This window comes from Lycium ferocissimum, chromosome 4, assembly GCF_029784015.1.
Source record: "Lycium ferocissimum isolate CSIRO_LF1 chromosome 4, AGI_CSIRO_Lferr_CH_V1, whole genome shotgun sequence".
Taxonomy (NCBI): domain Eukaryota; kingdom Viridiplantae; phylum Streptophyta; class Magnoliopsida; order Solanales; family Solanaceae; genus Lycium; species Lycium ferocissimum.
The window spans coordinates 77,090,695-77,107,763 of NC_081345.1; the positions used below are offsets into that span (position 1 = coordinate 77,090,695).

Sequence of the window (17,069 nt, forward strand, 5' to 3'; positions counted from 1 at the left end):
AGAAAACAGAGAAAGGGAGACGGTTCCGAGGCTGAGGGAGAAAGGGAAAGAAACAGAAACAGAGAGAAATATGGAGAAAGAGAGGGAAAAAAGAGAAAAAAGAAAGAGAAAAATAAATGGAAGGTTGGGGGCGGGGTGGAGTTTGGGGAGAGAGAAACTGTTATTCTTTCTGAGCTTTTTTTTCCTGTGATGACACGTGTCTTTATTCAATTAGTTATCTAACATATCATCGGCGTGTAATTTCAAGCACCTGGTTTTGCTGAATGGTGTGCTTAGCAGACACATTTTTGCCAAGAAGGTATCTATCTGGTCACTAGCTAATTTAAGTGGCTAACTTACATATTGTGCCAAGTTTAAGGGGCTATCTAGGTATTTAGCCTTTTTTTTAATGTGTAAAGAAAGCAGCTCAATGAATCATCAAGATGATGTCAAAGCCTTAGGAGCTTATGCTTTACATGAATCAAGCTTACAGGTCAGATGATTGATAGCTTATATCTCAAAAACAGGAAACGGAAACATATGGGTCATAGTTTTGTTTTTCATTCCAACCATTCATTTTTAGAATAAAGAGAGAAATTTCTCAAAAGAAAATTGTTTCAGAACTTTCTTATAACTGGTAATGGTGTTACATTTTTTTTTTTTTTTTTTTAATCAAGTAAATATATTTCATTCATAAACAAGGCCTTAAAACGGCCATGTAACAAAAACATGTTACTCATTTTTTTAATAATTGTATAGATGAATTCTTATAAGCCATTCTCGAGTTTTATCTATATGTATAATTATAGTTAATGGAAGCTATTTGTTGAAAAGATGTAAAATCAAACTTTATCATTATCCCGTGGTAGAAATCATGGAGATGGAAGAAGTTCGGCATTTAATTAGAAGGGGTCAAGAAATTAGGATAAACAGCAAAAAGTAGATCAAGAAAAGGGATTAACAGTTGACATTTACTACACATTATATAGAGAAGAACTACGGACTTTAAGCAGGAAAAAACACAAGAAACAGTCTCCATAAATGGTTGGAAACTCACCTCATTGTAGATCTCCAAGTATGAGACACGAAGCAGAAATTCTCGGCTCGGAGTCTAAACCAGCAACAAATTCAGCCAAGTATTTATGACAGAGTATATAATCCATAAAGTTTGCACTAACAAGAAGTACCTCTTGGATAATGCTGAAGGCATCCTTCACAGCCAATGGTATAATACCAGGAGATCTTTGATCACCCTATGATGAGACACAAGTTACATAGAATTATCAGATTCCGTCCCTCAAATGAATAGTAAGTCGATTGGATAGGCCCCTATTTAGCATAAAGTACAGAGAACCTGCGCAGCTCCAATTTTTAAGCAAACAAAGAGCCAGCCTATCATGTGAAACCTACACTTGCCAAGACAGTTTAAAGATTTGTGGACTCCTTGTAGTATGAATTAGCCTTATTAAAAGCCCCATGTTGTAACTTAAAGCAATGAAAAGGGGTTATCGCTTCATGGGTGATGCCATCCACTTTTACTTTTGCACTATCATGTGAAACCTACACTTGCCAAGACAGTTTAAAGATTTGTGGACTCCTTGTAGTATGAATTAGCCTTATTAAAAGCCCCATGTTGTAACTTAAAGCAATGAAAAGGGGTTATCGCTTCATGGGTGATGCCATCCTTTTTTACTTTTGCACTTCAAACAATAGTGCGCAAAGTGAACCCAACAAGGATCCGTCGCTTCTTTGAATTTCAACTTTTAGGAGTTGGATTAATATTGGCATTGGATATTGAATGCTGAAATTAGTTGCAATTTAACTTTTTTTTGTACTAAATCCAGTGTTCTCTATTTTTTCTGTGTGCTTCACTTCGATCCCCATGGGCCTTGTCGTTCTTTTTGCTCTTTTTGCTTTTAAAAACACTAGTATGGATGGCGCATGAGTTCAGATATTTCAGGAACTAGACAAAGAATGGTATATAGATTTCACTGTCTATTCTTGAAAGTTGCCTTCATCATTTTTCTCATTTCCAATGTTTGTAAACAACAGACACCTTATCTTCCAGTATGTGGTTTTCAATGTTTATCATTAAATATCATTATTCTCACAAATAGTACTGTTAGACAATGATCTGATGTAGTTTTAACTGCAATATCAATAAGAGACAAGAAGCTGCAGAGAGAGAATGTCAGTTTACCCTGATGGTCAAAAGCCCAAGACATCGGAACACCACTTGCGACTACTAGTTCATAGATCCGGCCACAGCCAAGGTGTCGGAAGATCCAGGCGACCAAAACACAAAAGTGGCTTCCCAACTGGAGCAGCTACGCACTGACACACACTGGAAGGGAGGAGGTAAGTTCCGTGAGTATCAATCATGCGCGGCACTTGTGATGGATTCTAGTGCAACACCACTGTTTCCAGCCCATTCAGTTTTCAACATACCTCATTGGCCGGGATTCTGGCAGCTTAATTTTCAGAGAATGTTTTGCTATCTGGCTGAACAAAGAAATGTCTGGCGAGAGAACTTTCTGGACAAGCCAAGATATTCAAATCAGGGAAGCATAGGCGTGGCCAGCTTTGAACCTGGAGGGTTATAGGAAGATAGACAGCGGAAGAAGCCCGGCTTCAACTGGTCTTGTGAGAAACGCGCAGTTGAGAAAGAATATTTGAAGACCTGTTTGGTAGGAATCTTCGCAATACGGGGTGAATCGTAGTAGCTACAGCGGACTGGGCAGCGGAGACTGAATGTCCCACTGCTAGGGGCCTTCGATTTCTCCCCAGATTTGCTGACTAAAGGGAAGCACCGAGGTTGTTGTGAGAGGAGGGGGGGGACAAAGTTTAGACAAACAAGGAGAGAGTAGAGGAACAAATAAGGAGGGAGATGAGAGGGTGGCTGGAGAGGGACATAGGGAAAGAGGAGGTTAGGGAGGTGGTGAATAATTGTGAACAAGACAAAACTCCTAGGTCTGATGGTTTCTTTTCAGCTTTCTTCCGAAAGTACTGGAACACAGTTAAAGGAGAGGTGAGGAGACAATAGCTCCATTCGACAATATCAGAAGTTCGAGAAGAGCCTCAAAGCATCCCTTATTGCCATTTTTTCGAATAGGGAAGGAGCAGTGAGCATCAAAGACTATCAGCATATTAGTCTTTGGTGGGTCATTTGGAAATAAGGGAATCATAAATGTTTTGAAGGAAAAAGTGAGAACACACAAAAGCTGAAGTTCAATGTCTTATCCCTCTTAGCCTTTTGGTGCAACACACAAAATATGTATGATGTGGAGAGCTTCTTAGATTTTCTGAGAGAACTCTCAGGCTAGAGTAGGTAGGAACTGAGTTTCCGGAAGGTTCCTGGATATGGAATTGAAATACTTCTAGGGCTCCTGATGTAATCACCGCAAAATCTTTGTGCTTTTGTTAATAAAATGCTCACTTATAAAAAAAATTAAAAAATTAAAAAATAGGAGGGTGTTTGAAGGGATAGAGTCTAGCTTTATACGTTGGAGACAAAAAAGTCAAACATGCTCCCAGGCACGAAACCCAAAACACTCTCTCTCCTACTTTCTAGGTTTGCAGAATGCCCTCTTTCCGGTGCCTCTACCGGAATTTGACCCTCTTTCTTTCTAACACTCAGTCTCTCACCTTCTGTGACCACTGTTTAATTAACTTTTCTCTTCTTTTCCGACGAAATCTTTTCTCCGGTCATGGGAGAGAATATCTTCTTCATCTCATGTGATAAATCTTTCGAAAGTTATGAAGATTATGGGGGCTCGGACAGATGATTCGTATGGGTAGAACGAGATCGCAGATTTACTAGTCAGATCAAGATAGATGAGGAAAATCTTAGATGGGTGTGCACTCAACTGCGACAAGCCTCGACAGGGCAGGGGAACCTTTATAGAAGGTGGGGAAGAAAGATTCAAACTTTTGTATACAGGGTCTACCAAAATTTCAACATCTATGGTAGATATCTCAGAATCAAAACAATCACAGGGAAAAGGAGAAAAGGCATTATTATTCCAGAAAATTATTACAATGGGGGCTGGGGAGATATTTCAGGAAAGATTTTACATTGGTTGGGAGAAGCCTCTAATAAAAAATTCAAAGTGATCACTGATATGCATAAAAAGTCTTTTCCTCAACTCAGCCCGGATCTCTTCATGGCCTTTGCAACAAAAAGAGCAAACTGGCTACTCTGGAGAAGTGGGTGAAAGCAGCCTCTTCCTTTCAAAGTGCCTGGTGGGATGTTTCAACGATCCCTTTCATCGTAGCCCCAAAGCTGATACAATCCAAACTTGGTTCATCAAGAGATGGCAAGTAACCGCTGGTCTTCGAGTTTCCCTGATATCACACAACGCCTTCATCTTTGAGCTTCCATCTAGGCAAGAAGCAGCAAGAGTCAAAGCAGGGGATTGGTTCTGGAATGGGAGACATGTAAAGCTTTACTGGTGGACTCCGGAATCTGGGTTAGAGCCGGTGAAGATGGATTCGGGTCAAAAATGGATCAAAGCCTTTGGGCCTCCCTCTAAACGGCTGGACTATGAGATCCTTTAAGTCTATCGGTGACGCTTGCGGCAGATTCATAGGGATAGATGAGGATACAAAGGATAGATCTCACTTTTTTTGGGCTCGAATTTGTGTGGAAAATAATCTGGAAGAAACACCGAAAGATGTCAGTTTGGAGATTGGGAAATTGAGGTTCAAAATCTCAATCTTGGAGGACCATCTCATTCAGATTATCTCCGACCACCAGAATGAAGAAAGAAGAAAGGAAGGAAACGCCAGAAAAGGGATTGAGGAAGCCTCTACGAGCCAAGCGGTGAATACTCTGGTTTATCCGCCGGTCAATAACCAGAAACCCAGTCACAATGGCAGCTTTAATTCAAAAATCTGGCAAGGGCACGTGCCACCTAAAGTTGGGCCTCAGATTCAGAATAAAAATGCAACAGCTGTTTTTGGCCAACATCTTGCACAATCTTATTACAAAAGAGGCCCAAACCCTAAGCCCAAGCCATAAAAGAAAACAAAAGCCTCTAAAACTAATTGGAGGGCCAGGGGACCACTTATCGATCCTTGTCAACAAAAGATTAGCCCTTTCAAACATACGAACTATTTTGACCCTCTGTCAGTGGAAATTGAAGCCTCAGAAGCAACAGTTGTCCATCACTTGGATACTACATGCGATTTCTCAGAAGCAGACGATGAAGCAGAAATTCCACACATGTTAATCCCAAGATACCTGCCAGAATTTGAAGTAGAGCAAGGAAGTAGCACAGATATTGACCTCTCCTCATGTGATACTCTTTTCTCTTCCATGGCACAACGAACAATTAGGAGGTTCTTTCCAGATCTCCAGTCCAGCAGTGATTTGATGCCTCAAGATGGGCTAAAGGAGTTTTAATGAGGGCAGGCAAGGTCTTTGGGGTTAACGCAGTGGGTTTTGAACACGAATTACTGGGCATGGTTCTTCGAATGGATCAGAAACGGCAAGAACAGATTCAGCAAAAAGGAAAAAAGAAATCGGGGAAGACAAGGCAATCCTTGGAATTGGGTAGACTCAAGTGGGACATGAACTCAAAAGGGAAAAGAAAGACATTACTAGCTGGAACAAAGAAAATTTTGGGATGCTGGAAGTTCAAAAGGGCAGACTTCTAGACGATTTAGCAATCCTAGAGCAATCAGTAGAAGGCAGATACATGACACAAGTTGAAAAAGAGAGATCACTTCATCTCAAACTTAGGCTGCAGGAAATAGCTAAAATTGACGAGATATCTTGGAGGCAAAAGTCCAGATGTTTATGGCTTAAAGAAGGGGATAGGAATACCAAATTCTTTCAAAGACTAGCAAACTCTCAGAGAAGGATTAACCATATTGACAAGCTGCTGATTGGGGATGAAGTCTGTGATAACAAAGATGATATCAAAGCTGAAATTCTAAGGTTTTATCAAGATCTGTACCAGAAGAAGAGCAATGGAGACCTAAACTAAGATTTGATAGCCTTAACTGCTTAACACAAGCAGAGAAAATTTGGCTAGAGGGGAATTTTGAAGAAGAAGAGGTTAAAGCTGCTATCTTTCTTGTGCCCCGGATAAAAGCCCAGGACCAGATGGTTACACAATGGCTTTTTACCATAGTACATGGGATTTCATTAAAGCAGCTATTATGGGAGCTCTCAATCATTTTCATCAGCAATGCCTCATTCATCACTCTAATCGCTAAGAAAAAGGAGCTCAGAATCTCAGACTTCAGGCCCATTAGTCTCATCGGCAGTGTCTACAAGATACTGGCCAAAGTATTAGCTGAAAGACTTAAAACAGTGATCTGGAAGATTGTGTTAGGGGAACAAAATGCTTTCTTGAAAAATAGACAGATTACAGATGCTTCCTTAATTGCCAACGAATTGCTTGATGGAAGGCTCAAAAGTGGACTCCCTGGGGTGATGCGCAAGCTGGATGTGGAGAAGGCATTTGATAAAGTTAACTGGTCCTACTTGTTGTCCTTATTGAGTCAAATGGGATTTGGGAGCAGGTGGATCAAATGGATTAAATTTAGCCTCACCACTGTCAAGTACTCTATATTGGTTAACAGGGCACCGGTTGGTTTTTTTTTTCCTCCTCAGAAAGGAATAAGACAAGGGGACCCTCTTTCCCCTTTCTTATTCTTACTAGCAATGGAAGGTCTGAGTAAGATGTTGGATAAAGCAATTCTCAACCACTGGATTGAACGGTTCAAGGTGGAAAGCAGGCCAAATCACTCTATCAGTGTCTCTCATCTGCTCTATGCAGATGACACTTTAATATTTTGTGGGGCAGAAAAGATCCGAGTGCAATATCTAAACTTAACTATCATGCTATTTGAAATCGTCTCGGGTCTCCATATCAATATGTTGAAGAGTAAGATTTATCCGGTGAATGCAGTGCCTAATCTGGATGAATTGGCAGATATAATGGCTTGTGAAATAGGCTCCTTTCCAACAACTTATCTAGGTCTGCCTCTGGGAGTAAAATTCAAAGCAGAAGAAGTATGGAATGGAGTTATAGAAAAGATTGAGAAAAGGCTAGGGAACTGGAAAATGCAGTACTTATCCATGGGAGGAAGATTAACACTCATTAATAGTGTTTTAGACAGCATCCCTACATATATGATGTCCCTTATACCAATGCCTTCTGAGGTGTTGAGTAAATTGGATAAACTGAGGAGAAACTTTCTTTGGGAAGGGAAGTGAGGAGCATAAATTTCATTTAGTTAAATGGGAAAAAGTGATACTGCCTAAGGATCAAGGAGGATTGGGCATAAGAGATTTAAGCAAACAAAACAAGAGTCTACTTTTGAAATGGTGGTGGAGATTCAACCAAGGAACATCAACTCTATGGAAAGAGGTGGTCAGTGCCAAATATGGGAGACAAGACAATTGGTGCACCAAGAAAACCAGAGCTCCACATGGAGTGGGGCCTTGGAAACACATTAACAATTTGAAGGATGAATTCTTCCAAGATGTGTCTTTCAGGATTGGGAATGGTAACAAGGTTAAATTCTGGAAAGAGAGGTGGTGGCTCAATCTTCCATTGAAAGAGTCTCATCCTAGGCTTTTCTTAATAGCTACTGATCCGGATGCAATAGTCGCAAGCAATAGAGAAGGCAACATTTGGGACATACACTTCAGAAGGAATTTGCAAGATTGGGAGTTGGGTGAGCTCACTAATTTGTACAGTCTGCTAGAAGGTTGCTCAGTAAATCCTCACATCCCAGACAGTCTCAAATGGGATGGTTCAAGCAAAGGATCCTACACAGTCAAGGAAGGCTACAACAGACTTAACATGACAAATGCTTTAACTGACCATTGGCCTTGGAAGCTGGTCTGGAAGACTAATCTCCCTCCAAAAGTCAAATGTTTCATTTGGACAGCTCTTCTAAATGGTACCCTCACTCAAGACAATCTCAAAAAGAAGGGTATTCAGATAGCCAGTAGATGCTTCACGTGCCACCTTACAGATGAGACAGTGAACCACTTGTTCTTACATTGCCCTGTGGCAACAGAAATTTGGTCCATGTATTGTGCAGTTTTTGGTATCAGCTGGTCAACACCACTCACCCTAAAAGAAGCAGTTGCAAGTTGGAGTAGGGAAAGTGGATAGATCCATCAAGAAAATCTGGCAAATGGTACCAGCCTGCATATTTTGGTGTATTTGGATGGAAAGAAACAGCCGGTGTCATGATGGGATTTCAACTCCTAACTGCTCCCTGAGATCTAAAAGCTTACTGTATCTTTTTAGCTGGAGCAATCTTTCCCCTGTAAATGATGCAATTTCCCTTTTAGATTTCATTAGTTCCCTCTCAATGGCTTAACAGACTTGATTTTTAACTCCCAGATCTTACTTCTTTTTTTTTGTTTTCTGGAGTTATCACCTACTTTTTCTCTGTAACTTTCTTGCATCTACTTGATGCTTTTCAATACAACCACTTACTTCATCAAAAAAAGCTTCTCTCTTTTAGTCAAGTTTTTACTCCTGTTTCTATAGAAGATTGGATGTCTTTGGTAGGGTGTAGGTTCCCTACTTTTAGATTCTCTACTCTTTGTATATTGGTTGTATACGGGATTTAACCTTACATCTTTTATATATTCGATATAAATTATTTACCTTATAAAAACAATCTTACCATAGTCTTGTTATCAAAAACACTGGAGTCTTACAAGAAATTTTGAGAACTTCAAAGTTCCTACACAGTGATCAGTTTCATACCATCTCTTTTCACTCAACAGTAGCAAACAGTTTCAATATCTGCTACTGCTTCTGGTCCTTATTTTCGTGTGGGGATAGTCGGAACAAAAAATAAAGTTGAGCGGTCTTAAATCCTTTCAATGATAACTAGATTCTAGCTGAACTGGCACGTGTCTAAGGAAAAAATTCATCTTTATTTCTTTCTTTAGCACGAATGTATTACCAATTAAAATAATAAGGAAAATCAGAGAAGTTTGGATAGTGTTTTACCTATGAACAACCTTTCATCTAATCCCGTTTGTTCACCTGGTTTTTGAGTTCTTCAATCTGATATGTTATAACATGTTTCCTTTAGATATATTTCTTTTTTCTTTTCGGGATAAGTCTACATTTTCTTTGGTGTCCACTCAATCCAATCTTCACGAGTCGCATGACTACAACAGGCTTATTATCCATACACTTTTTTAAAGAGAAAATGGCTATTTATGTCATTTATACACGCAAAGTAGAAATCATCAAAAATATATCTAAAGAATAATGCCAAAGCAAGAAAAGCAAAGAGTTGATCTACTGGGTCCCTATGAACAGGTAATAATGTAGTTGTTTAGCACTTATTAATGAGATCATCCACACAGCATTATGATCAAAGCCTGTTTACAAAGAAATAAAAGGATAATTCCCTGTCTAAACCACATAGTAGCACATATATATAGTAGCAAGTTTAACTAGATATAAAACAAACTTTCACTGTCCAATTCTTGCATACGTTTATTATCAAGGCACAAATATAGCTTTCTCCAAACAAGACAATGCACAATCCCTTTCCAGAAGAAGGGACATGAGAAAACCTAATAATATAAAATGCAAAAGACCTATTTAATAAATAAAGCTAGAAGAAGTAATCAAACAGGCTTGCCATTCGTCCAAATGTAAGATCCTTATATATAAATTCCCACTCCTAAATCATGTTTCAACTGTAGGCTCGCATAAGGATGTTTCAGTTGCTGGAAGAGGGAAAAGATATGCTCTTTATATATAAAATCAACAACATAGAAAAAATTATCTTACATGCATGGTATGGGTTTTCCCGCTGCTCGTAACCCCATAGGCAAAGATCGTGCCTGCAATTAAAAAAAAAAAAAAAAAAAAAAAAAAGGATGAATATCTGACTGTAAAAGAGAAATATCAGCATCTCAAATTTCCTCGAAGGATTTGAAGAAAACTCGTTCCAAAAATCAATAAAACTGTGAGATTTATACACAAAAAAAGAGCAGGAGAGTTAAAGGTAGGCCAAAGAAGTATTGTGGAGAGGTGATTAGAAAGGGCATAGCGCAGAGCTTACCGAGGACATGATATTAGATAGGAGGTTATGGAGGACTCAGATTAGGGTAGAAGTCTAGTAGGTAGTCCCGCTTATCCTTTCATACTAGTAGTCGCAGTACTGCTCAATAGTTTCTTGTCCTTTGATTTCTGCAGTAATCTATCGTTTCTTGTACTTCGATTATCTTATTTATCTGTGGTAGCTACTGCTCCTTTTTTCAGATTGCTTTATCATGGCTTTTTCGCTTTCATTATTTTCATTTTCATACTGCTTTGAATTGCTTGTCTTTATCTGACCTTTTCTGTCATGCTTTCTCTTGAGCCGAGGGTCTTTTGGAAACATCCTCTTTACCTCCCAAGGTAGAGGTAAAGTCTGCGTACACTCTACCCTCCCCAGACCCAACATTGTGGGATTTCACTAGGTATGTTGTTGTTATTGTTGTAAAAGGAGCAGTATATATGGTGCTGGATGAAGGGTTCTCATCACAAATGAATATAATAGTTGGTCTCAGAAGAAAGACTAGGATGAAATTACAACAATTCCGAGTTTATCAAATACTGTTCTCAATATGAAAATACACTCCAGTGGGTCATTTATGTTCTCCTTTGCCAATTTACATTTCACTCAATACAACATAAACAGATGATCAATTACTACTGCAAGCAGTAAGCTACAGATATGACCACATATTTTTCCCAATTAGCAACTCAAAGTTGTGAACACAGCACCACCCTATATGTCACTACTTGCTACGAATCACAATTCCTTGATCCCAGTCAAGGTTGGTAGATCTTGTCAAGTAGTCATTTGAATTTAGAGATATCTTACGCTTACATTACTCTTGCATTGAAATCTTTAGGCTTGACTTGATATTGCTCAAAAATCATCAATTCTCTCAAGTCACAGTTACAGATAGCTAATCTAGGACTGGATTGGACAAAGTCTTGTCTCAATACGTGGATCATTTACAGGAACCTTACTGCACCTTCAGCTCAAGCTATTCTTTTTCTTCTTTTTTTTTGAACAGGTAACAACTTTGTATTGTAAACCAGTACTTGGAAAGTACTGAAAACTCCTTTACAAAAAAGAAAAAGCAAAAAAGAAATAAACAGAACAAACTGAAGCAGAATAGCAATCCTAACATGAATCTAAAACATCTAGGATTGTCACTGTGTCTTCAGGATATGCCTTTGTACACCAAAAACAAAATAGCATAACACAGTTGAGTTTGATCATCTGAATTGTTTTTTTTTTTTTTTTTGATTAAGCACCGGGTGTCCGAGTCTCTTTGAGCCCCGACTAATCCCGGGGGTGCACAGGCCCTCGGCAAGGAGTTTCCCGCAAGTGCACCACGGTTAATTCAGGGTTTCCCCGATCCGATGGCCCTCGAAATTGTTTGCACCCAGCGGGTTTCGAACTTGAGACCTTGAAAGGGAGCACCCCAAGGCTCAAGTCAATTGCCACCAGGCCAACCCCTGAGGGTTGGCCTGGTGGCAATTGAGTTTGATCATCTGAATTGTGCTACTGCTAAAAAAAAAAAAAAAAAAAAAAAAAACTGTCATTTCTTTTTTGCCAGATTGTCCACCATATACAGATTGGGATAATCCTCCAGTTACTTCAGCTCTTAGCCCCAATCCCAGCTTTCTCCCAGCTCAAAAAAGTTTCAACAATCTTACTAGGCATTGTCCAAGAGATGCCCCTGAGATTGAGAAAAATCTTCCATAGCTAGCCTGTGACCTGCAGTGACGAAATAAATGTCTTACAGTTTCAGCTTCAGTCCCACATAAACAACAGTTTGAGACTAGGGTGATGCCTCTCTTCATCAAGTGCTCATGTGTTAGCACAGATTCCTTGGCTAACAACCAAGTAAAGCAAGCAACCTTGTGTGGTATCTTGACTTTCTAGATATGTTTCCAAGGTCAATTAAAGGTATGTGGCTCGATTGTATTCATAATCTTGTACCCAGATATCACCATATACGGCCCTTTGATGTGTCAAGTCCACCAAAAAAGTCCTCCCCATCTTGCACCCCTTGAAAAATTTCCCTAAGGCTATAAAGTTCAGTCAATCTGGGAATCTCCCCATCATTCATCATTCTCCTGAAAGTTAGCTCCCAACCTTGACGTGATCACATCTCAGCCATTGTCTTATTCTGATGCTGAGACAGAACAAACAGATCAGGAAATAAATCCTGCAAACTTCTACTGCCCAACCACTTGTCTTTCCAAAAGATTGCTTTGATACCATTATGAACTCTAATAACAGAGTGTCTCTTTAGGAAAGGCCACCAAGCTCTTTTTTTTTTTTTTTTTTTTTTATGACATGGGAACCCGCAGCCGCTACCCTTCGGGTGCGCACAGGGTAAACCCAGCTCCTATGCATGGGCCACCAAGCTCTTCTAGACCTCCAAAAGGTCACGCCATAAGGATTATTTTCTTCCTTAGTGACCCAGCAATCTAATTCCCCATACAGCCATACTTCATCTTGATCACACTTACCATAGAGATTGAGGCTCCCTTTGAATACCTCCATAGCCACTTCAACTTTTTTTTGACAATGGTAACATTAATTGCCACTTCAACTTTAATGCCTTGCTATGGTTCTTCAGATTTTTTATGCCAAGGCCACCATGTTTTTTGCTAGTAATCAGTTCTTTCCACTTGACTAAGTGAAAGTTTCTTTTGTCCTTGTTCCCATGCCAGAGGAAGGATCTTCTAATCTTATCCAATCTTTGAACCACTACAGAAGGAATAGGGAACAAAGATAGCATGTAGGTTGGTAGAGCATCAAGCACTGCATTAATCAAAGTAAGCCTGCCTCTTAGAGACACTAAGATTTTCATCTGGACAACTTCTTTTCACACTTCTCCAAAACTGCATCCCATATCTCTTGGATTTTGATTTTGCACCCAGTGGCATCCCAAGATAGACATTGCGTAACTGACCCACTTCACCTCCTAAAATTGAGACCAACAGTTCCAAATTAGGAGTAGAGTTAATGGGATAAATATGGCTCTTCCTCCAACTGATATGCAGTCCAGAGATTCCTTCAAAGAAAATCAGAACGAGTCTCGGATACTTAGCCTGTTCCTCCTCTGCATCGCAAAAGATTAAAGTGCCGTCTGCATATTAGAGGTGAGACACCTCCAGGCTCCTTTTCACCACCTCTAGCTACCTCAAAGCCTGTAATCCACCTTTGATTTGGCTACTTTGATCATGTTGTTTAGACCCTCCATGGCTAGAGTGAATAGAAAAGGAGACAAAGGATCTTCTTGTCTAATCCCTCTGTGAGCATCAAAGAAACCCTCAGGGGCACCATTGATAAGAATGGAAACTTGAAAGTGGACACACAAAACCTGATCCACCTGACTCAAGCTATTCTTTTCTACACTTTCTTTTTTTTTTTTTTCTACAGTTACAGATAGCTAATCTAGGACCGGATTTGACAAAGCCTTGTCTCAATACGCGGATCATTTACAGGAACCTCACTGCACCTTCAGCTCAAGCTATTCTTCTACACTTCCTTTTTTTCTTTTCTTTTCTTTTTTTTTTCTTTTTTTCTTTTTGATACAACCCAAGTTGCATCAAGGCCCTTTACAAGAAGTCAAGTTCGTGAGCTTCAAAACATGCAAGGGTTGTTCATGAAGAGAGATGTACTTGAGTACACTTTTGAGCCTCACCGTGGGACCCAAGTTCAAGTGTTGATGATGATTACATGGGCCATGAAGGGGAGAAGGAAGGGCATCAAGAGGGCCGTTTGTGTGAAGAGATGGCTATGCATGCAAAGGAAGCCATTCCTTAAATTGGAGATTTCAACAAAAGGGAGACTAGCCAAATAAGGCCCTTACTTCATTAAGGGTAGAAATGTAATAGCTCATTAGTCTTCTTTCTCTATCTAGTATAAGTAGTAGTTCTTTTATTTTGAAGACTTAGTTTATGTTGATTATTGAAATTGTTAAACTCTTGAGAGTTGAGTGCTTGCTAAAGCTTGTGATTGTGAGAATTGTTGAGAGGTTGGTTGCTTGGGGACTTAGTTTCCCTTGAGGTCAACTTAAGAGTTTGGTGCTTAATAGAGTGTGATTAGGAGGTCTTGATTATTATAGAATCTTGGTTGCCTAATTGTGTCTATCTTTGTGTCAATCTATATTTTCCTTTTATTTCTTTGTTATTTTCTTGTTTTCCATATCCGTTCTTGTATCAATTTTGGTTTGACAAGTACAGATAATAAGCTATTGATTGTGCACTTACAGCACATGTAGGTTATCATCATGGATGTTGTTTACGATTAAGAAGTTTGCAAGATCATAGATAAGAGGATTTTTTCGTTCAAATCCCAGCTGAGGCAAAAAAAACTCTAGGTGATTTCTTTCTGGTGGACACAGTTACGCCAGTAGCTGTGTTGGTGGGAGGTAGCGGGTGCCCCGTGTAATTCGTAAAGATGCGCGCAAGTTGGCCCAGACACTACTGATTAAATAAAAAAGATAAGATCTTTACAAGAAACTGAAATTACTTTTTTTAAATAGGCAAGAAACCTGGAGCTACTTTCAGACATGGAAATACACCCTATAACAATTGGTTGCTACAGATAAACCAGCTACCTGTCAGAGGCCTAACTACAGCTCAAATTTAATGGAAAAACATCATTCTACAACTAACTTTCTGGTAGCTTGCTCACTGAACACCACAAAGCATGCCATAGATGGCAAAGGTTTCATCCTGCTTACCGCTTTTTTTTGACACGGGTATTTGCATTTTCTAGGCACTTATGGAAAGTCAAATGAGCATCCATTATAAATTGTTAGCTTTCCATATTTCTTTTGCAGTACAGATTATCCGAAAAATAAGCACGCAAAATGGGTAGTGTTCATATAATCAGCAAATGCACATCCAAGGCTACATGCATTCCATTTACTTTTGTAAACATAATCCTTGATCATATGATAAGAGCTACATACCGTTTATGCCTTCCATGGCACCGCCAACTACATGCTGTGCAGCAACATCATAGACATGACGTGTTGTGGTGGTAGGACCAAAAACCCTATCTGCAGAGAGTCAACCACATTTGTTAGTTAGCCTATGAGAGTAGTTAGATATGAAACAATTGTCAGACAGAATACACGAAAAGCATTGGACTGAATAATTATTATAGTTTTGCTGAAATAAGCAGTCTAGTAAAGAATAATGAGCTCAAACAGTCTTAACTACTGTGAAACACATGAAAGCTGCAATAAACAATCAAACCCCCTGACTCAAACAATCAAGTCTGGCATAGCATGCTGAAGCGTCCTTATGCTAAATTTTCAGTCACATACAAAGTGAAGTCCTTTCCTTGGGATGACCTCAATTGACAAAGTGGCTCAAGTTTCAACTTCTTGTTCCTTCTTGATCAAGGAACTCACATACCTTCAGCAGCATGCAAGAAGAAACAATTTGAGATTTTTCTAGAATCGTTTTGAAAATGTTATCACTGGATATATGATTGAGTTTTCATGTCTACCATTGAATGTGAATTAGGATATCTACAATTTGTTGATTTGTCGTGCTAATTTAACATTTTCTCTGGTATTTAACAAACAGTACTATTGCACTGCATATTTTATTTTGTTTTTTGATAAGTACTACAGCACTTCATAATATTATGACGTAGTTGACAAATATTGTGGTATCTATATCAGTAGAAGACGTGAATTCTTTTTTGATGAAGTAAATAGCTTCATATGATGGCATCAAAAAGATGCCAAGTAGTAAAAAAGAGGTTACAAAATGTAATGAGTTAGCTCCATCACATAACTGGCTATTCTTTATTTTACAGAGATTCTGGTGAAAACTTCAATCTTGAAGCATGGGAGCATTCTAAACCAGGGAGCTAACAAAGTTCATAAAATTATCAGTTACGTAGAGGGGACAAATTGTGCCAGCTAAAAAGATACAAAAGGGATCTAGCCTTAATACAGTGATTTGGAGTTGATAAACCATAAAAAGAAATTTTTAACTCTAGTCATAAATTAAGTTAACTGCTAACGGAAACCAATTTTGGGTTGAATAATAGGTTATTAGGGGACTCCTCTAAAATAGAAAGACATGAACTCCAAGCAATAAGGAAGCAAACTCTATGTTGTCTATACTATACAGAAAGAAGACATACCATATGCATAAGCTAGTGGAAGATTATGCTCATTTCTAACAATAGTTTCTCCATCTGCGTACCATGAGATTTCCTCCCCTTGTCGAATCTCCCTGGGGCTAATCACAGTAACGACCAAATTAATTTCAGAAGAAAGTAATGCCAATTTTCCAAAACTGAGTAAAATCAGTTCCACCTTAGAGGTCGGAAACGCACTGTCACTGTAACATTCTCTTTGGGTCTCTCAGTCTCTGCTGCTGACACACTCTCCGAGTAATACAACTGCTGCGGCTTACTCCTCACAGATGAGGAAGCCGGCGAGCTCACGCCATCTATAGAATGTTCTGGAAACTGCTTAGATGATGATGCCGTTGATGACGTGGGCGAATTAGCTACTCTTGAGCTCAATTTTTGGGATTTCGACGCTTGTCTTGTCGCCATTATCTACAAATATACATTAGAAAAAAAGATAATGAAAACACTGACAATCAGAACCTACATTCAGCGAAATCTCAACAAAATTTTGTAGCTCAAATTTCTGCTGTTTTTTTCCAGGGCAGTATCTTGCTTTGAGACTCGAGGTTAAGTCAGCAACAAAAAAAGCATAGAAGTGAAAATAAAAAAATGTCCTAGAGGGAAAATTGCTGAAGTAGGGGCATGCATTTACAGTTGAGATTGGGGGAAAATACCTTAATCAAAAAGGAGTATATATGAACAAGTACATGTTCACTTTAGTTTTAAGATCTAAAAGTAGGTGAAGAAAAACATCATCATTCTCTCTTCATCAATGAAAGAGTGCCTTTTAGGTGAGAAGGATTGTGTTTGGATTGGATATTCTGTTTCTCTCTCTATCTATTTTAGCTTGCCTTGGAAGCGATGTACACTTTCTCTCTATTACCTTCATGAAAGCTTAAACCAAC

The 17,069-nt window shown here is 39.1% G+C and overlaps 1 protein-coding gene across 6 annotated transcripts in view; it reads right to left on the minus strand.

Annotated features, from left to right (window-relative positions):
- The window catches only part of LOC132053656 (kinesin-like protein KIN-7K, chloroplastic), a 42,134-nt gene extending 25,359 nt beyond the window's left edge, over positions 1–16,775 (minus strand). The window contains exons 1-6 of one of the 6 annotated variants that reach the window (XM_059445767.1): positions 16,346–16,770; positions 16,171–16,268; positions 14,978–15,067; positions 9,771–9,823; positions 1,167–1,232; positions 1,037–1,090 (exon numbers count right to left, since the gene is read on the minus strand). In XM_059445767.1, the coding sequence (XP_059301750.1) occupies positions 1,037–1,090; positions 1,167–1,232; positions 9,771–9,823; positions 14,978–15,067; positions 16,171–16,268; positions 16,346–16,590 (606 nt within the window). In that variant the 5' untranslated portion in view covers positions 16,591–16,770. Of the gene's footprint in view, positions 1–1,036; positions 1,091–1,166; positions 1,233–2,179; positions 2,203–9,770; positions 9,824–14,977; positions 15,068–16,170; positions 16,269–16,345 lie in introns of those variants that run through there. The other 5 variants (XM_059445768.1, XM_059445764.1, XM_059445765.1 and 2 more) reach the window with 5 other exon arrangements.
- Positions 16,776–17,069: the final 294 nt, after the last annotated feature.